We start from the raw sequence: 21064 nt of genomic DNA on the forward strand, positions 1-21064 counted from the left end.
GTCATAAGTGTTGCAAGCACAGGGGTGCACGAAGGTTGATTGCGTGGAGGGCAGATTGCCGTGGGACATAGCGAGAACAAATTAAAGATTGTTTTGTGGCGTTCGTGGAGCAGCTGCAAATGGTGAAATTGCCGCATTCGGGCCGGAGAGATTAGCATTGACTAGTGGGATTGCATCATAATGCAGGCTTGGGATACTGAGCGGTGGCTGCAGAACTTTCAGATGCACAAGCCCACGTTCCTGGATCTGTGTGTGGCTCTTGCTCCATCCCTGCAGCGCAGGGAGGCTGGAATGAGAGCGGCGCTGACTAAGTGGAGAAGCGAGTGGTGATCGCAGGGTGGAAGCGTGCAATGCCAGATTGCTACCGGTCAGTGGGAAATCATTTTGGAGTTTGGAAAATTCACTGTGGGAAAGGAATGGAACATAACATAGGAAAAGAACATTCTTGTCCGTTTCAGGTACACATGCAGCAACCATGGCTTTCACAGGTCAGGGTGTGTGACGCTGTGGTTGTCCTTAATGTCCCCCAGGGTGGAGTGGTCGGGGTAGGGATGTGGTCCTGTGCCTCATGGAATGTTGAGGTGTGGGTGTAGGGAGGTGCTGTAATGGAGTTCTCCATGGCTCGCAAAGGGAGATGAGCCTGTGATTGAACCTGAAGTCCATAAGAGTCTGCAGCATCTGTGTTTGCTGCCGGAGAAACCCCATTATGTCCTGCACTTTTCTTCTGTCTGCTCTGTCCTTCATGCAGTCTGCAATATCACCCTCCAGGCTCTCTGTTCGTGGTCTGATGCAGCACTGGCTTGCATGATCTCGCTGAACATTTCATCCTGTGTCCTCTTCTTTCTCCTTCTTATCTGGTCCAGGCGATTCCAAGAGTGTGGAGGGAGAGCCCCTCAGAAGTGCCATGGTAGCAGCTACAGATAAAAAACAGAGGTACCATTGTCAGGATAGTCACAACAGAAAGCAAAAGCTAAGATTCAGGGGGGGAGGGATAGCTCAGTGGTTTGAGCATTGGCCTGCTAAACCCAGGGTTGTGAGTTCAATCCTTGAGGGGGCCACTTAGGGATCTGGGGCAAAATCAGTACTTGGTCCTGCTAGTGAAGGCAGGGGGTTGGACTCGATGATCTTTCAAGGTCCCTTCCAGTTCTAGGAGATGGGATATCTCCATTAATTTAATTTAATTTATTTAATTTAGCTCGCTTCCCTTGCTCCCCTAAAGTTTGACACAAGATCTGCTTACTGACGCTTCTGCTTTGGAGTGCTTGTGCATGGTTCCACTCACCGCTCCAGCCATGGTGTGTGTGGCTCACCATGGGCAAGGGAAATGAGGAGGGAATTGCTTGGTTGCATGAAACTGAGTACAGTATAGGGCAATGGCAGTACAGTACATCACTGTAATGGAAAATACATGGACACACTTACCCAAGGTTCCTTCCCCTGCATCGGGCTTGCTTGTGCTTGACTTCCAGGACTAACCGTTGTGTGGGGGAGTCTCAAACAGGTCCTGGCTTGTGGCATATCTGGACACCAGCCAGGTTTGGTCAGCTGGGCAGTTGCACGCAACAATGGAGGGAGCATCTAGATGTGCTCGCCAAGTGGGGCAATCCGGGGGGGGGGAGCATTTCAAAAATTCATGGCTCTTTAAAGGGGCTTCCAGTCTCCATGACCCCAGGCAGTGGATTTCACAGTTGTGACCAGAGTAGTCAATATCAGGCATTGTGGGACAGCTGCTGGAGGACTGTTACGGTCAACATAAGTAACGTGGCATCAACACTCACACTGCATGAACCTCAGTACATGGACCATGGCTCAGTGCCACTTGGGGAGGTGGTGTAATGGGGCACTTACATAGGTGGGAGACACACTTAAGTGTAGACACGTGCACAATTAGGTCAACGGAAGGTGGCTTACATTGGCCTAACTTTGTGTTGTAGACCAAGGCTGAAGCTATGCCCTGAATATGGCCTGTCCTTTGTCTTCAGTGTGCAGGCTTTTCTTATTTTACTTCAAATGGGAAGGGAGCATTGGTTCTTGAATCCTGCCACAGACCCTACCCCACAGCTTGCTAAAGTGAGACTAGATCAGTGTTTGGTTCCTGTTGCATTTTTTCCATCGCTGCGGGGATATTCCTCCCAGACCTTTCTCCAAGCCAGACAACTCTCCTCCGCTGATTCAGAGAGAATATGCAGCCCTGTTACCTCTGGACTTTGTCTCCTTCACATAGCTGTGTATTTAAAAGGATTTCTGCATGTTTCAAAGTAAACAGCTCTTGCGAGAAGTGGAGCATCTGTAATTCAGAGGACTTTAATTGCTCATAATATGGATTCAAAGTTCTGTAAAGACACAGTACTTTTGATCCTGTCTGACTCGGCAGCAAGAATAACCATGATACATTTAATTAGAGTATGAAGATAAGAACGGTGCTTTCAAGATTTTGAAGCAATTCTGTGGCGGGGGGACGTTTAGACGTGTGTCTGCAAATCCATTACTCCATTTGGTTTTGTTGCTGCCTTGAAACTGGCCATGGAAACAAGAACCATTTGTTCAGCAGGGACAGTTTAATGCAAAGCGCGTTACATCTACAGGTAGAGCAAAGGGTGAGCACTTCGCTTTGTGCATGTTTTACAGCTGTGCTTAAAGGTGGAGGAGTGAATCTAAAGGTCACATGATTTCACAGGTAACTTGTCAGCATAGGCACCAGAGGTGCTACCACCTTTTCCCACATGCATTAATATAACTTACTTGGTGACTTTTTATTATAAAGCATGTCCCAAGCTATATACAGGCCAGCCAGTCATTGTACAGTACACTGGCTCAATATACCCTCAAGGGTAGCAGAGCAAACACCTGCTCTTATCTAATGCACTAATTTGATCTGTAATATCCATTACGTACCCAGCTACTGATTTGACAGACTGAGCCCTCACTTGGAAAATGGCTATGTCCTTCGGCCACCCGAATCGGCTGCGCGTGACCAGGTCGTGCATTAGGAAATGTGATCACTTTGTCAAGCAGAGCGCTGTGGAGGGCGATTTCTGTTCCGTGAAATAGAAGAGCTGTGATGCAGTGGGCTGTCCATAGTGGACGTTAGTGGTGGTTAGAGCTAGACTAGAGAGCTGGATTTGGAGCAGAATGCTACATTGCAAGACAGTGCCGCAGCAGACTTTGTTAGAGACACTGTCTGATTAGGTGCTTAAAACAAACTCCCTCACCTATGTTACAGATGTCATTTTGGATTATTAAAACAGAATTTTTAAAATAGCATTCACTACTGCTTGGTTTCAGCATTTCGCTCCCTTTGACCACGGAGAATTTCAGGTCGTTTTCATTTTTTTGCTTTCCACTCGCTATTGTGATGCTGCAATGTGGGAATTTTTGTGGGTTTTACAAAAATTGTTTCCATTTCTATTAATCATAGCTTTTTCTGCAAAGAAAATCTAGATGTGGAGATTCTTCTGGGTGAGAGCCGATTCCTTTCAAGGGGCCCTGTCACATTAGGCAGGCCCCACATTTTGGTTTTGGTTACAAAACAAACAACCCAATTATATTTATTATAATATAAATGTATTTAAACTCCAGATGAAAGATTGTTTTGTTGCAATGCAAATATCCCCTTGCAGTGTTTGCAACATAAACATCTCAGCATCGTTCTAGTGCATGAGAACCAGAATAGAGACTCATTTTGTTTTACTGCCCAAACAGAAGTTACAAAAAGTAACCAAACAGCGTAAGTAATGAAAAGAAAACTCAGCTTTTTACAATTCATTAGTTCTGGACATTTGTAACACAAATGTATAGGTTTTTTTTTTTTAAATATGGTCTTAACCTTCTGATGCTCCTTTAATTTTATCACATACCAGGCTTTTGTACAAATATCAGTTGTCTGTATTGTTGTAGCAAAAGGGACTTGATGGGTCCAAACAGCTTATTTTGGTTCATATTTTTTAGGCCCAGGTATACTTGTAGGATCTAGTTGGTTTTGATTGGGAAGTGAAATGGCTGCAAATACTGTTTGCAAACTGTTCTCTGGTAAAATCTCCCTCTCCCCTCCTTCCTGTTTCTCAGCCTCTTGGTGCGTTCCTGCTAAACTTGATGTAAGGAGCAAAGGGTGTTGATTCTTTGGACTACGCAGCTAAGCGGCTAGAGTGTGGTTGGCAGTCTCCTCCCCTGCCTGAGCTTCAGCCCTGGCTAGTGTGCACTCTGGAATGACAGGCATTCCTGCTTGAAGGGAGCTGGCATGGACGCTTATTTATGAGAATCACAAGTGCCTGGGCCTGGGATACAGGAAGAACAGGAGCTGCGGTGGATTGGCTGACACCCAGGCTATTTCCTGAGTTCTGGCAGTCCCCCGGTCGCAAGGCTCTGGATTTCCCCCCACCCTCCAGTGTGGATTTATCTCTTTTAAAAAAGGCTATCGTACTCTCCCAGGGTAGTGGTGTGTGGTCCCCCCGACCCCCGCGCCGCCTTCAGAGAGCTACTTTGAAAAGAATCTAAGCATGGGGCAGACACTGTTCTCGAGACCAGTAAATCCAGCTGCATTCGGTGAGTAATGGAGGGCAGGAGAAGTCTAACAATCTCTGGCTGGGGCTGAGGCAGGGATTGCAGGTGAAGCTGTGAAGTACACAGAAATGGAATGCTAGGATTGTGAAACCTGCATAGATCGCATTAGACTTGGGGAAATGTCTGACTCTGAGAAGAGTAACTAGAGGGGAATTACTTTGTCTCTCTCCTTTCTCTCTTTGCTGTGTTTAAACTTATTTACTATGCAACACGTTGTCCTTGCTGATCACCGTAGTCTGGTTCTGTGCTGCATTCATTAAGGAACGATCTCTGATCTTGCTGTCAGGTGCAGGGACGCCGGTTTACAGAGCCCAGTAAAATTCCCCAGATTTGACTGCAATTAAACATTTTATACAGCCGCAGTGTGGAAATGATGCAGAATGGTCAACTTGTGTATGGCATCACGGAGCTGTTGGGGGCACCTTTAATATTTTAAAAAATGGGGTCGGCAGTCTTCTTTCTACTTGATTCTATCTCTGCCATTTCTTCCCTGCTTTATACAGAGGGACGTCTGTGGTCTTGAATTCTGGGGTACTGATGCTCCGACTACATGGAATGGACAAGTCCTGATGTACTATGGCTATCTAGCAATTAATCACAAGTGCCAGCCCAGTACTTCACATTTTGAAAGCAGAATTTGATTACTTTGCTGTAGACTAATGAATTTAGCATGGTATTGGGAGTCTGTCGTGGGTTCGATTCCTGGCTCTGGGAAAGTGCTGTGTGACTTAGGACAAGTCATTTCAGCTCTGTGCCTTTATTTTCCCGTGTGTGAGAGATAGGGCGAATGCACTTGCCACATTTCACAAAAAGCACTTACATATGTGTAAATTATTCATCCCCTTTCCATTAAATCAGTTTCTCAGTCTTATAACTTTGAATGTTTCTGGTGCTTTTTAGGGGAATAATTCGCTTTAGGTTAAGATAGTGATTTTTTTCCCCTTCTTACCGGACTTGTTCAAGAGCTGCTAAAAATAAGTCGTGTGGGGGGCAGTAAAACTTCAATCTTCTCTGCTGTCAGTGGAGATTAATAGTGCCTTCCCCTTGGATTTATGAGGTGTTGGAAGGCAGATCTATTCAGTCTTGGCTGGGCTGCCCGGGCGCCGGAAACTTTGGTAGTTTTTAGTGAGAAAGAAGGGTGACGCTGTCCTCCCCTGCCCTCAAAGTCTGTCTTCTCCACCTGATTATGTGCCATCTATAGATTCCTCTTATTGCACAACTTGAGTAAAGGTACCAACCCATTGAATAGATCCTGAATTTTTATGGGACAGCTCTCGCGGGCTCTCTTATATTAACACAGACAAGATGTTCTTTCAAATAAAAATCCTGTTAAGATGGCATTGGACAGAGATGTACAAAAGGCAGGGAAGTTAAAGGCTCGCACTGTCCTTACTTTGCCCTGTTATGGTGGAAAAGGTTGGGGAAATGCAGTATGTGTTGTGACGGGAGTCTATTGTTGCTTTTAAGGTGAAAATTGCTTTTAAGGTCAAGACATCTTAGATATATATATATATATATATATATATATATATATATATATATATATACACACACACACACACACACCCTCTCTCTCTCTCCCCCCCTTCTCCCCCTTGCTCGCTCTCTCTCTTCCCCTCCCTCCCAATTCTTATATCGTTTTAATTTAATAGGAAGGTAGAAACACCAAAGTGGTCATCAAAATGGCATCCCCATAGTTAACCGATGGCTACTAATTTTTTTTTTTTGAATCATATTTGCTTACTTTCCTGAAAGACTTAGTTTTGCTACTTTCAGAGACAGCACATCTAGGACAGAGGAAGATAGATACTACTCTGGCTTGTACAGCAGTAGCTGATTTTAACAGTTAAGCGTTAACAGAACTGTTAACTGAAGTCCTAGCTGCAAAATCACTAAGTGATGGCGTTATGCTAGACAGGTCTCCTAGATTCCAGGGTTACTTTGCAAGGCTGGCATATTTCTACTTGTAAACTAAATGGTCTTAGGTCTGTTCTACACAACGAACTTTTGCTGGAATAGCTGTGTTGGTCTGGGGCATGAAGAAGTGTAATCCTGACCCTGACTGACATCAGTGTACCAGCAAAAGCCCCTAGAGGAGATGAAGTTATACCAGCAGGTTTGCTGGTATAGCTTATTTTTCTTGGGGAGTGAGGGGGTGGGAGTGGAGTAAGCGATACCAGAGAAGCAGTTTTGCCTGTGTAAATGGCATCCACACTAGAAGTGGTTTGTCAGTGTAGTAAGCCACTATAGCCTTCCAGGTGTATACCTGGCCTCGCTCTGGAGTCATTGAGGGATGATAAATGGTGGACCCGTCTTCTGAGGGGTTTTTTGGCTGTGAAAGGCTGGGATGTTTTGTGTATGGTGGCCTGACTTTCTGGAGTGTGGATATAGGGAATGGGCTAAAATGCTATCAGAATGTATTTTTCCTTTGTTGTTTCTTTTTCCTGCATAATGGAAATGTTTATAACTGGTCCTAAAGTGTGACATCGGACCAATCTGGTGGCAGTGCTTTATGGTCACGTGGGAGTTCATCTTTGGAAGGTTATCCCATCAATCTGACTTGCTCAAGTGTGTTGGGGGTGATGTTAACCTAGAGGGTGGTGCGACTGACTGACTTTCCTTGCATGATCTGAAGAAGAGCTCAAAAGCTTCTCTCTCACTAACAGAAGTTGGTCCAATATTCCAGATATTACCTCCACCACCTTGACTTTCTTTGGGGATTTCAAAGGTGCAGAAGACCTCTTGATAGAGTCAAAAAGCTTCCCACTCCTGGAACAAATGTACTTAATATTCTGTCAATATGTGGGGCTATTTAATGTTCCAATAGAACTATGCATATCGTTGATGGTTGTAAGGAAGTTACCGCATAAGTGCTGTAGCCAGTTTTCAAACACTTTTATTCAGATGACAAAGGCCTTAGCTTACAGCATGAATACATATGTCCCTCAAATTTAAGGCTTTTTTAAAAAGTCTTTTTAGTCCCATATAAAAAAATTAGAGCATATGAGGTTAAGTGCACCGACAGCAGTGCTGGAGCCATATCCAGGAAAATTAAGGGCAAGATGCATTGGTTTCTATAAAGAAATATGACATGAAAAAGATCAAAATGCCATAAATTTAGGCCTGGTTTACATATAAACTTGAACCAGTTTAGATAAAGCAGTGCAAATCTTCACGTAGACACTTACTTTGAATTTTAGATTAAATATGTTCTACTTAAGCTAAACTGAAATAAATCTGGTTTAACCTGAAATAAGTATCCACACATGGGCAACACATATAGGAGGCTTGGGGAGGCTAAGACTCCCCAAAATAAAGAAGGCTGCCCATGCAGGGGACAAATGCTGGATGCGGGTCGCCTCCCTTTGGAGGTATGCCGGCCTGCTGCCTTTGTACCCTGGGAGCAGGAGTGCTGGACGCTCCCTAGAAGTGTGTGTGTGTGGGGGGGGGGGGGGGCACCCGGACCCAGCCCCTAGCCCTCCCCTCCAAGACCTGCCCTCACTCCACCCCTCCCCCTGTGGTCCTGCCCCGACTCTGCAGCGAGGCCCCGCCCCTGCTCTGCCTCCTTCCCCAAGGCCCTGCCCTCTGCTCGCTCTTCTCTGCCCCTTCCCCCTGTTGCTCACCCTTAAGGCAGGAAAAAAGGTGGGAGGGTATAGCCCTCCCACTTTTAAAAGTGATGGCACCAAAGCTCCCTGGCCTCCCCTGTTCTGGTATCCCTGGCCATGGCCACATCATTTCTTTCCTGCCGTAAGGGCGAGCGACGGGGGTAGAGAGGAGTGAGCAGCAGGGCCTTGGGGGTGGGGGAGAGGCGGAGTGAGGGCGGGGCCTCGGGGGAAGAGCCCGAGAGGGGGCAGGGCCTTGGGGTGCAGCGAGGGCATGTCCTTGGGGTGGTGCAGGGGTGGGCCAGAGCGGGAGAGGGGCCACGATCCGGTCGCTGGTGGCCCCACAATTCTAGAGAGCTTCTGGCACTCCTGGGAATGGCCTCCCCAAACAAAAAACTCATGTGCCGCTTACGTATCCACACAGCCTTTTGCATAGGTTTAAAATACCCCCTTAAATTGAATTTTTGCAACTCTGCATGTAGACAAGCTCTGAGGCTCACAAACAGAGGACTAATCTATAGAATTATCTGGGGGAGTTCTCTAAGAGCAGAAACTCATCTGGTGATTGGTAGATTGCTTGCAGTAACTCCCATAAATAAAAAGAAATTTAACCACTTTTATGTGAAAGGTAATCCTTTAGCATGAAGTGGTACAGGCCAGCAACAAATCCATGAAAGGCTAAATGCAATGCCAGCTCCCAACAAACCATCGGTGTTGCGAAATAAAACCCTGATATCCTGGGTTTGAGGTTATTTCTTAACAAAAGCAAGATTCTAACACATTCCATCTAGCCTGGTTCTTCTTATGACTCCCATCGCTGGTGCATCATCCACCCTGTCACTCAGTGTGATCATCTCAAGAGTGTGTGCTCACTAAGTTCCCGTCTAACACTAGTGTCATAAGAAAATACGGATAGCATTAACATTTCAGCAGGAGGACTGGGAGAGCCTCCCTCAGTCAGGCAGTGTCTGAGACACCTGCCTTGTTCCTCTTTCACACACTACTCTGCAGAATAGGTGGGGGAAGGAGCATGTCCTCTGTATTTAATCTAAAACAGGGGTTCTCAAACTGGGGGTCGGGACCCCCCAGGGGGTCGCAAGGTTATTACATGGGGGGTCGCGAGCTGTCAGCCTCCACCCCAAACCCCGCTTTGCCTCCAGCATTTATAATGGCGTTAAATATATTAAAAAGTGGTTTTAATTTATAAGGGGGGGTCGCACTGAGAGGCTTGCTAGTCGAAAGGGGTCACCAGTACAAAAGTTTGAGAGCCACTGATCTAAAATATGGTAGGAGAAAACAGTATACAATCTGTTCTGACTCTGAATGTCTATGAAAAGTTTCCATTTTTCTTCAGTGGAATCTGGAAATACCTGTAACCTCCCTCAGCTTCATCAAACTTCCTGAACATTTAATACTCTAGTGTGACTCCTACACATCTGGGATGAAATTCCTTGAGAAGATTTCCTTATGTTCTTCAACCTTGTACACTGGCAATGAGCTCTAAGTTGGGTTTGGACTGTGTGGAGACTAAATTAAACTGGCTTTAAAAAAAAATCACTAAAAACTATGCCAGCCTAACATCTCTACCTAGCTTAGAGCTCTTTTCTACCTCTCCTTGGCTTGTGATTTTTGGTGTTTCTTGATCCTGTATATCAGAGGCCCCGGTGTTCTGAAAGATTATCCGGGTACCTATTGCCATTTTAAAGAGGGATGGGAGGGGTCTATGAATGTCAGCTCACAAAATCAAGGATTCTGTTATTGAGGTTTTTGCCTGAAGACTCTCCTATTCCCTTTTTTAAGGTGGGTGCATAGTGCAATACAAAAGTGTGTTGCAATGGGCGTGACCAGATTACACCATTTGAGGGATGATGCCTATTTTTAATAAAACCCAGAGATCCTTGCTCTGTTGCAGGATTTCATCCATCAGGATATCTGACTCTCCATGGGGACTTGAGGCAAAAACGTTGCCATCTTTCCCAGAAATTCCATCACCAAGCTTCTTGGGAATCAATGACACATCTACAGGAAAACATTAAGTCACTAGTTGACTGTGTTGGAGGCAATCAGCTTGGAGTGTGTCAGGAAATCGAGGCCTTGAATATATAAGAAGCTAGCTCCTGTCAATGACATGGTTTCTGTTGGATGAAAAGTACTGTAGGCAGCTTAAGGGCATCTTCATCTTTTAGCACAGCTCTTCTATGTCTAAACAAAATGCAGGAGGAGAAAACAAGGTTGAATCAATTTTAAAATGCCAAGAATAAAAGAGAACTGTAGGACTTCAGTGCAGACAAAAGTGTGATCACGTCTGTGCATCACAAGTGCCCTCGACAAAATTGCTTTTAACTTTAGAGAATCTCATTCATGTGTTTTTACTTTTCTTTAAATGTGCTTCAGATTGGAATGTCCTAAATTTCAGCAGGAAATGGTTGTGTGTTGCAGGGAGAAAGGCTTAGGATGCTTTTGCAAGTGCAGTTTAAGTGCACCGGGAGGGACCAACGTGTGTGTTAAACATGTTGTCAAAAGCTCTAACAATTTGCTCTTAACAGTGCACCGGGAGGGACCAACGTGTGTGTTAAACATGTTGTCAAAAGCTCTAACAATTTGCTCTTAAAAGAATTCTATCAAGTGGTTAAAATATACTTTGTGCCCATCAGGCAAGACTGGCCCACGTTTTAACATGGGCATTGGGATTGCTGTGATGCTAAAACGTGATCCTCCTAAGCACTGTGTCAGCTGTGCGTTCGACAACAGTGAATGTGGACTTGAAGGGCCAGCTGCCTAAAATGTGTGACTGAAACGGGACACTAGTTTTTTAATGGAGGTGCAGCACGAACGCTTGGGTGGGAGAACATGCTGGTTTGAAGTTGTAGCTTTCTTCAGAGTTGTGGCGTGAAAGAACAGCTTTGCTATCACGAGGCAGTCTTACCCAGACAGAGTATTAACCTGTCGTGAAGCATTTGATAGAAAGTGCGGCAACCCTTTTACGCTAGATCTATACAGTTATTCTTTTCGTTAAAATTGGTTAAACAAGGTTCTTCCTAAGGGTGTGGATGAGTATGCGTGTGTGTCAGAGGTTCTTATTTGAAATGGTCTTGACTGGGTAGTGATGATACTTAGAGCCCTGCATGGATACAAAATTTGTATGCGCATCTAATCCGCGATCTGCAAAAATGGTCCGCGGATATCCGCATCCGAGTCTCTCACCTGCCCCCATCTGTATGGCTTGAGCTTGCCACACAGGTGGGTGAGAACTGTGCTCTGGGGAGAACTTTGGAGGAGCCGCTAGAAGTTCACACCCCTAATTTCACTAATTTCCCGTTCCTATTTCCCCCAGTCTCTTTTCCAAAGCACTAAATTGCAGCTCTTTAGCACAGTTCCCCAGCTGTATGACTCAGATAAGGAGGGGTGTGTTCTCTTGGACTCATCATTATAAAACAGCCTACAGACCTCCTACACTTCATTATGCAGCAGAATAAGGAGAGGCCGTGAGAAAAACCACCTTGTCCAGACAACTGTGGTGGAAGACTCAGTGGGTGCCAAAATCTACTCCCCTTGTGCCATTTTCAGAAATTTGTTCACTGGTCCCGACTGGAAATGTGCTGAAACTGAACCCTCGCCTGAGTCCAGATTCTTTCCTTGGTCTTCCAGGGGATTACCCACTGATAGAACAGTCACTGAGTAAGCGAGGCTACTTGGAATACATGTCACTCTAAAGCATGTCTGCAGCAGCTGATCCACCCTGTAATTAAGAATGCAAAGTCAGTATAGCTTATAGTGGCATCATAAGACTGCTGTTTTAAATGGCTGTGTGCACAGGCTCTTCCTTTCACAGTCATTAATAATTAGCGCTATTGGGGAGCATGGCACTTTACAAACCCCAGTGTAAGTGGTCATTTCCTGGTGATGCTTGCAATCTAACTTTGAGCCTGTATGATGAGTCATGTTTCAGACAAAAGAGGAAGGGAGCTGCTCTCATGACATAAATCGTCTCCTGACAGACAAGAATTCTCAGTGAGAGGTTGCTCAGTACAATGCAATGAGCTGACACTGATGGGAGAAATAGTGTAGAGTTTGACTTAAGGTATTTGGGATAGCCAGAACTGAATGACGTGACAGAATTAAATAGTGGATAAATTCTACCTCCATGCTTAAGCCTGTTTGGATTTGTGCTGATTTAACTTGGTTTTGGCTGCTCAGTGTCAAATTTGGAATCTTGTTGGCATCTAGGATTTTGGTCCATCTGCTTGCTTCGCCATGCCCTCCCTCTGATCCCCCCAGAGATGGTTGTAGAAGAAGAGCAGATATGGTCCTCCTGCTAATTGGAAGTGGAGAAATTGCAGCTTTTTGAGCTATGGTCTCAGTTCATTAATCTCTGGACCTGACAGTTAGCTTATTAAAAGAAAACTGAGCCCATTTTGCTTAGTGCAGCACTCTGAAACCTCAGGGGGCAGAAAGCGCTTGAGCTTACATTTCTTATACCGGTCCTGACTGGAGATGTATTTGAAATGAGTTTGACACCGGTCTTCCGTTATGCAGGTATTGCATCGTCAGTCTAGTGATGGTCACCCACCATAGGCTCAAATGCCTTCATGGCACGTCAGTTCCAAATTCAATTCACAGTTTGTTCCTGGCAAGAATTTCTGCTTGCCCTGTGAACTTTCAAAACGCTCTGCTGAGCAAAGTGAATGCAGCTGTTTAAAACTACACTCACGGCTCCAGGACTAATGCTTCGGTCTCTGAAGAAACTGCCTCGTAACATCCAGGCAATCTATCTTTGGTGTTAAGTTTAAAAGTCCAATCTGATTTTCCTGTGACTAACCCAGGTGAACATGAATTAAACTAAAATAGGTATCTTGTGTGCTTGCTTTTCATACAGGTGTGGGACTACCCTAGTCTGTTTACATACTTGCAATAATTCATCAGCTTTGTTTGTAACTGAATCAAGTTTTGAACTTACCTACCTTTCTGAAATGGCTCCTAGCTGTGGCTATGGCCTCAGCTCTTCACTGAGGCTGAGTGAATCAAACTTTTCTAACTGAGAAGGTAGATCATTACTGCATCGAAGCTGGACTCCAGTGAGTCAGGAGGAAGAAATCTTTATAGAGCCGGAAGAATCATGCCTTATAGGTAAAATCAAATTGACCCATGTTTGGGCCTAGGATGTCAGGTTCTAAAATACGTTCCAACTAGTTCAGGCAATGAAATGTTGGGAAATGCCTTTATGTTGGTTGATTTTCCCTTTTCTATTGCTGCCACCTCAGATCTTCATGAAATTGACTCCTATGCAAAACTCTTCCTGTTCTATCATTTCACATCAGACTATTTTTGTCAGTTTGGTTTCTGATCATTTATCCCACTATTAGCAGCCATTAAAGAGCATCCTGTCTTTACATAGAGTCCTGCATGTCCCTGTAGGATTCACTGAAATACTCTTCCTGTTCCCTCTGCGTTATTAAAACACGTTCTGTTGTTCCCTTCTCCCATTGGGGAGGCCTGGTTTTGCATCCTATCACTTCTTCACCCAAGAAGTGGCCACCAGGGGCCCTTCAGCGCTGCTCTTTATGAGCAATATTGCATCACGTAGTAACTTTGCCTGTAGCTGCCTGGGGAGCAAAAGATTCGGACTGTTGCTCTTGCATACCTAATCTTTTTCTATGAGTGTGTCTACACTGCAGGTGGATATGTGGAGCGGGGAGTGATTTGCAGTCCATGTACACTAACCGGTGCTAGCTTTAATCTAATTAGCTCACTAAAAATAGCAGTGGGCATGCGGTGCCACAGGTTACATAGGAAAGTATGTACCCAGGGGGTCACGTAAGCTTATGCAGTCCACACCCCGGCTGCAGTGCAGACATACCTGATGAACAGTGTCATGGCGTGAAGATCCAAGTATCTGTCAATGAAACCCTAGTGAAATACAACACGTTGGCCTTTCCTATTTTCTTCTCTCTTTCTCTGCAAATTTGATCTCCCACATATTGTTAAAACATGTCAAGTTCTGACATCTGGTACTACGTCTTCTGGACGGTGTTACATAAATGTTATGATTAAATGTAGGATACTCTATTTGGGGTGTGCTGGACTTAGAAGTTGGCTCTTTCCAAAACCCTATAGCCCTGGGTGATGGGATTCTCGGTTTGAACTTCCTCTATGTGAATAGCAGATGAGTGAGTTGTCATCGTGGGTCAGGGGTGCTGCCTTTTCTGGAGACGTGTCATGTAGCCTAGTTTGAGATTGTATAGCTCAAGGACTTCACGAGTCCAAAAAGTTTGCATCAAACTCCAAAAAGTGTTTTTATTTACAGTTGCTCAGAAAATAAGGCCCACAAGTGTGATTTATAGCCCAGTGCATACACAATAGAGTCCCCAGTGTATTAGGGTATGCGGTTCATTCTAGTATTACAAAAAGCTTTAGGCCTGGTCTACACTAGTAAATTAGGTCTGCATAACTACATTGCACAGGGGGGGGTGAAAACTCCACACCACTGAGCAGTGTAGTTAAACCAGTCTAAGTCCCCATGGAGACAGCGCCATGTTGACAGAAGAATTCTTCCCTTGACCGAACTACTGCCCCTTGGTAGGTGGATTCTGTAGGCTGATGGGAGAACCCCTCCTGTCAGCGTAGGTAGGTCTATGCTATAGTGTTTTAAGTGTAGACAAGCCCTTAGTAAGGCTCTCTATTCCCAATACTGGGTACCATCCCGGTGTCCTGCAGAGCGACTTGGGTGCTCCCAAGTCACATCTAGCTAGAGGCCAGGGATTCTCAGCCTATAAATTATGACCATGAAGTAGGTCACTAGCGATCTTCGATACGAAGCAAGGCTGCTGAAAGTCCCAGCTGGCCTTTGTGGATTGTGAATTCCCCCTTCCCCTAGTAAGTTCCAGCAAAATTGCCAACTCCAGGCAAGCAAGAAAGGTGACTGGCATATCTTGATGTTTTATGTTCAAATCACTCTTCACAACTTGCCTCATAAGGAGGCTTTTTTGATACAGAACTATGTTCCATAAGTATATCCTCTCCTGCTGCGCTCTCCTGGGAATTCCAGTACAGTAGGTGGAGTGCAAGGTTTCATTGTGTTGCTTTCCTGAGTTTTTGTTACTCTTGGCCCGGTACTGTTAGCTTGTTATGGGGGTGGGGAGTGGAAATCAGTTCTATTGTATACAGCCGTTGAGATGGGCTGATAACTTCAGTAGGTTCTGTCTAAATACAGTCATGGAAGTCTGCCATGCTATAGTACAGAAGGTATTTTATTCATGTAACTACTTGTGTCCGGAGCAGTTGCTTCCAGCTGAGATCAAGAGACTGCAATAAAGCTTTTTGTTTGTGCTCCCAGGGCTAAATTATAGCACTGTACAAATATTAACTAAGTCACAGTTAGACTTGCCTCCGAAGAAGTGGGCTGTAGCCCACGAAAGCTTATGCTCAAATAAATTTGTTAGTCTCTAAGGTGCCACAAGGACTCCTGTTCTTTTTGCAGTTGCACTTGAGGGATTTTTAACACATCGCAGTATGTCTTTAGCCTGTTAGCACTGAAAACTTCACTCGATTGCTTCCCTACTCCTGTTCAATACTGACTGGTTATGTGAAGGCATGGAGTCTTGCTATCTCCTCTGCATGAATTTGCATCACTCACTGCTTATCACTTTCCCGGTATCCACAGGTGGGTTGGCAGGGGACTGGCTGGGTGGGAAAGGAGGGACCTCACGACTGTTTCACTGGAATAGATCCGTGACTTTGCTTTTTCTTTCTGTGTAGCTGAGGAAGTGGATCATCCACCATCTGACATGGGGATGGGGGCTGATGTTCTGGAATCTGGAGACACCACACCCCCCACCAAGAGGAAAAGCAAGTTCTCCGGCTTTGGCAAGATTTTCAAACCTTGGAAGTGGAGGAAAAAGAAAAGCAGTGACAAATTCAAGGAGACTTCAGAAGGTAACGCATCAGGCTTGGTGCTGGTCTTGAAGTTTGGTTTAAACACTTTTCCCCACTGGGGAAGCACATGCCAACTTGTTTCATCCTTTGCAATTAGCCATCAGAGCAGTAGCAGCTATGGGTGAGCTGCAGAGGCTGGCTGAAGCCTTGCGTCCCAGTGCTGGCATGTTTGGGATCAAAGCTTAATTCTTTGTCAGTGATGGGACAACAAATTCACTGATCAGAGGCCTCAGCCACTGGCTTCTTAAAACTTCAGCTTAAACATCTTTTAACTGTAGAAAACAATATTCGGAAGAGTTTTAAAGATGCAAGATTCCTTAGTTGAAAGGAACGTCTCCAGTGAGGCTTAGGTTGGAGGAATGACTGTTCACTTCGCTAGCATTATATTCTGGTGTGTGAATATAGGTTATTTTTAATTCCCTCCCTCTTCTTCCTCCATGCAAAATGCAGCAACTTGAGCCAGTTTTATTTCATCCACAGAGCCAATACATTTAAAACCCATTCTTTTGAAACCCTCCTCTTGCCCTGTTTTCTGAGTGCTTTTTTTCAATTTAATATCAGTTTTAGAACGAAAGATTTCTATGCGAAAGCCAAGAGAGGAGCTGGTTAAAAGAGGGGTTCTGTTGGAAGACCCTGAGCAGGGTGAGTTTGCAAATGAACCTGTCATCCGCCTATCTGTGTTCTGTGTAGCTGGTCTGCCGCTGACATAAACCCATCCTTGTTGTTGCACCTTTAAAAAATAAAATACAGTAAGTTAAAGGCTGTTTGCTAAACGTGCCCTCCCGTCCCTTGTCTGTCCTTTGCACACGTTCCCTGTCTGACTCCTGCACCTAGCTAGGAAAGCAGTGTAATGAAGAAATTCCTAAGATAAGCATTCCGTGTTCTTATGCATCTTCCTGTCTGCTGCCGGCAGGGGAATTCTGTGTCGCTTCCTGTCGTGTCTGTCATATTTGTATCTCTGCGCAGATTTGTATCTTTGGTACCATCCCTCCATGCTCCTCTCCTTCACATTCATGCTCATTATAATCTCCAGGTTGTTCTGATCATGTTTCAGTTTATATCCTAGCCCCAGTGAGAAATAGCCTATCTATAATGTTGAATTTGATTTGTTTCTAGGGCTGCAAGGCCAAATGAAAGGAAACAAAAATTCAGTATGGCCTTTGAGCTGCTTGTGTAGAGGCATTCCATCAAGGAGGTGATAGGTGTCTTTCACATGCCTCTGAGACAGGCCTGTAATGGTGCATTCGTTTCTGGGCTCCTCCTTGTCAGAAAATTGTAGCCAAACTGTAGGAAAAGCAGCAAAAAATGATTAAAACAACCCATGAGGAAAGATTCTAGTGAAATAGGGTGAAATATGACTGAAATAGTCCACAAGTATTTGAACCTTGTGAACACCAAGTTAAGGGAGGAATTTTGTGTGTTCAAAGGTGTGTAATGAGAGGTCATGGGATGAAACTGAGGAAGCGAAAACGTAGGTTGGATATAAATTTCCCCGAGAGAGAGCTGGCAGACGGGGAGAGTGTTCTGAGGTGTAACAAGGGGGTGGCATGCAGGAGTGTAGGTAAGAGGTGGAATTTTGTGTTTTGGTTGCAGTCACATGACCGGGGTTAGGAAGTGGAGAAGACAGTTACAATAAGATTAAACAAAGTGCTAGAAATAAAATGTGGGACCAGGCAAGCCCTGTCAGGTGGACAGATTTTAAATCACAGAAATCTGAGATTGACTCACTGATATTTTTGTTGTAAGTCAGTGGGAGGTTTCTACAGTTGGTCGCGTTTTAAATCCTGCACTGAGAAGATCAGTGTATTTTCTGAAAGATAAGTGTTCTGGAGAGAGCAGAAAAAGTTTTTACCCACTTGTATACGCTCTGCTGGCTTGTGGGTTCTGACATTCAGGTCTCAGTGGCTCATTTTAATAAACTTCTTTGCTGTCCTTAATTCAGTTCTACACAGCTGCATTGTGTCTAGTATTCACCTTACAAATTGCAAACAGTGCAGGCAAAACTCTAAATTGTAACATAAATAAAGGAGAGCAGCTGGCCGGGATGTGAAAATAGCTGGAGTTGTGGCAGATACAGGAGGGCTGTGTGGGGAAGAGGTGTAGAGAAGGTGGTTTATCCACAGTGGGGACATAGGGAGTGAGTACCAGATGAGCAAGGACAGCAGACAAATTCCTTGAGGCAGGCTGGCTCAAGCTCATGGAGGGCTTTAAAAGCAAAGACGACCATTTTGAACTAGATTTATGGAAAGCCACTGGAATTGAAATGGCTGGGGGTGAGAATGAGAGCGCCAGCCGCAGCATCCTGTACATGCCAGAACCTGGAGAATATGAGAAGGCATAAGGAGAGAGTTTGAATAGCTGAGGCGGGGCAGGGGGGTGTAATATCTAGGGAACTGTCCAAGGGAGATGATAGGCAGATTTTAGGACAGCGTTTCCCTGTGTGAGGGAACTCGTACGGAAGGCACGAAGGACTAGTCAGATGGCCATCCGGATTGTCCTCCAGAGTCCTGGTTTCAGTTTTAAAATTAGTCTCATGTTTGCAAAGAAAACCATAAAAACACTAAGGCCATGTCTACACTACTGGCGCAACAGTGGCACAGCTATGCTGCTGGAGTGCCATGCTGCAGACGCTTCCTACAACGACAGAAGAGGTTTTGCCATCAGCATAGGTCATCCACCTCTGAGCAGTGGTGGCTAGGTTGACTGAAGAATTCTTCCATTGATTTAGCCATGCCTATGCTGGGGGTTAGGTTGCTCAGGGGTGTGAAGAACTGTAGCTATGTCAACCTAACTTTTAAGGGTAGACCAAGCTTAAGCAAATTTAACGAACACGGCAACATCTGCCTGAGTTCTCAGAGAGCTTGAAACAATAGCTGAGAGTGAAAAACGTGTCCCATCAATCAAATGGGTGACAACTAAGGTTAGGTCTACACTACAGCTTATGTCAGCAAAACTTATGTCACTTGGGTGTGAATAAATCACCCCCTGGAGTGACCTAAATTACACCGACATAAGCACTTGTGTGCACAGCGTTATGGTGGGGAGAGCTTATGTAATACTATATGGCAGGGCTGAAAGGGTGTGCGGCTGGCTTTGTTTTCCTGAAGAAATGCTCAACTTTCAGAGTTTAGGGAACACTGCTCTAGAAGACATGGTAAGAAGTAGTGAGGATTAAGGTTGACGAAGGGTATGAAAACGCGTGCTGGACCTAAATCAAAAAGGAAGGTAGGAGAGATGGGACTTCATTTAAGGAAACTCCTCTTCTCCATTGTTCAAATGTTTGGGGCTGCTCATCATTCTCCAGGGCAAATGCTGCAGGAATGCCATGTACAAACCAGTATGGAAGGTATCCGTGCCCCGGGAACACTGAATGAATCTTGTCTTCAGAACAAATCTATTGTACATTCAGTGGAAACCTGGCCAGCATTTTGAGTTCTGTAACGTAGCAGAGTACAGGGATTCATTAGAAAGCCCTTCAAGTAAGCTGATGCAGAAGGCTACAAGAGCTTGATTGCAACTGCTGCTGGATTGCTGATCATGGGATAGTGCTGGCCTTGAAGGCCATCCTATCTTTGAACCTTGTAAATATGTTCCTTTGTAAATGAGCCCATTGTATGGGAGACTGATGGGGGGAGGGGAGGGGAATAAACAGATTGTTGGAATAAACCAGAGTTACAGGAGATCAGGCCCTATACTGTCTTTAGCACATTGTTGTTGAAATCAAGAGCTCCAAACTAACTTGGTGCTGATGTTACCATGTGCCATTTTATGCAGAAAGTAATTCTAGGACCAGATATTCCAGAAGTAAAAGGAGTGTTGTGGATACTTGCAGATTTTTAAATAGACAGTCATTGGCAATCTGTTGCCAGTTCACTGCCTACCGATAGGTGTGTATCATCAGACTTCAGATCATAGAATCATAGAAGTGGAAGGGACCTTGAGAGGTCATCTAGTCCAGCCCCCTGCTCTCATGGCAGGACTAAGTATTCAGTATCTTTTGCCTTTTCTGATGGTTTTCTGTTCATTCCTCACCCCCATCCCCTCACAGATGGAGAGGAACCAGACAAACTCAGCCATACTGCGTTGAAGAATGGGCATACAGTCCCCATTGGTGGTTCTGGGATGTCAAACCTGGCCCACCTGGAGGAAGAGGTTGGGAAGAAATCAAGTCTTAGAAAGTCTGTTCCAGTTGAGGAACCAAAGAAAAGACCAGGTAGGAAATCAGGCTTGCTTCAGTTTCTCACAAAGAAATATCTGTTTTGAAGTCTCGTCTCCTGGGTCCCCTCATTCACCAATCTCTATAAGCACTTGTTTTGTGTTTCATTTTGCAGGCTCATCCAGTAGCAATCCCAGTTCAGAAATGGAGCCTCCTCATGAGCCGCATGCACCCAAACAGCCTTTGCTTCCTCCGAAAAGACCCTTATCCTCTTCTCAGGAGGCAAGTGATGTGCAGGCGAGGGATCCTGTCCCTGCCAGCCGCACTACAAGGACTGCATCCTCCTCTACTGTTACTGCCGCCACCAGCATAGCAAAGACGGTCAATTCCACAGTCGCCCCTTGCCCAGCCCCCAGGACTGTGCCCCCTGCTCTTGCCAGCACTAACACTACTGCTACCACAAGTACAACCAGCGTGGTGCCTGCCAAACAGCCCCCCATCCCGCCCCCGAAGCCGGTGAACAGAAATAGCAACCCTTTAATAGGTAAGTGTCTGCCTCTTTGCAAGTGGCTGTCAGTCAAACCTAGGAGGCTCTTTCGTTCGTTCTTTGAGATTGCAAACTCTGTTTGGAAGGGAAGATTTGTGTTGCTGTGTTAATACAGTAACATGTCTCGAATGCCTGTGAGCTAATCAAGGATCTTCAAAGCTTGACCACTGGACAGGCGTGGAAACTGGGTGAGCTCTGTTGGTGCTGGTCCCATCAGCACAGGGCAAATGTTAATTACTTTCAAGTGGCACTACAAACTGAACAATC

General features: G+C 45.1%; 1 protein-coding gene across 2 annotated transcripts in view; it reads left to right on the forward strand.

Moving 5' to 3' along the window:
- The first annotated feature begins 4127 nt into the window (after positions 1-4127).
- The window catches only part of PHACTR4 (phosphatase and actin regulator 4), a 32354-nt gene continuing 15417 nt past the window's right edge, over positions 4128-21064 (forward strand). The window contains exons 1-5 of one of the 2 annotated variants that reach the window (XM_065421676.1): positions 4128-4542; positions 15918-16094; positions 16656-16736; positions 20143-20307; positions 20426-20794. In XM_065421676.1, the coding sequence (XP_065277748.1) occupies positions 4497-4542; positions 15918-16094; positions 16656-16736; positions 20143-20307; positions 20426-20794 (838 nt within the window). In that variant the 5' untranslated portion in view covers positions 4128-4496. The remainder of the gene's footprint in view (positions 4543-15917; positions 16095-16655; positions 16737-20142; positions 20308-20425; positions 20795-21064) is intronic. The other variant, XM_065421677.1, reaches the window with a different exon arrangement.

Source organism: Emys orbicularis, chromosome 23, assembly GCF_028017835.1.
Source record: "Emys orbicularis isolate rEmyOrb1 chromosome 23, rEmyOrb1.hap1, whole genome shotgun sequence".
Lineage (NCBI taxonomy): Eukaryota > Metazoa > Chordata > Testudines > Emydidae > Emys > Emys orbicularis.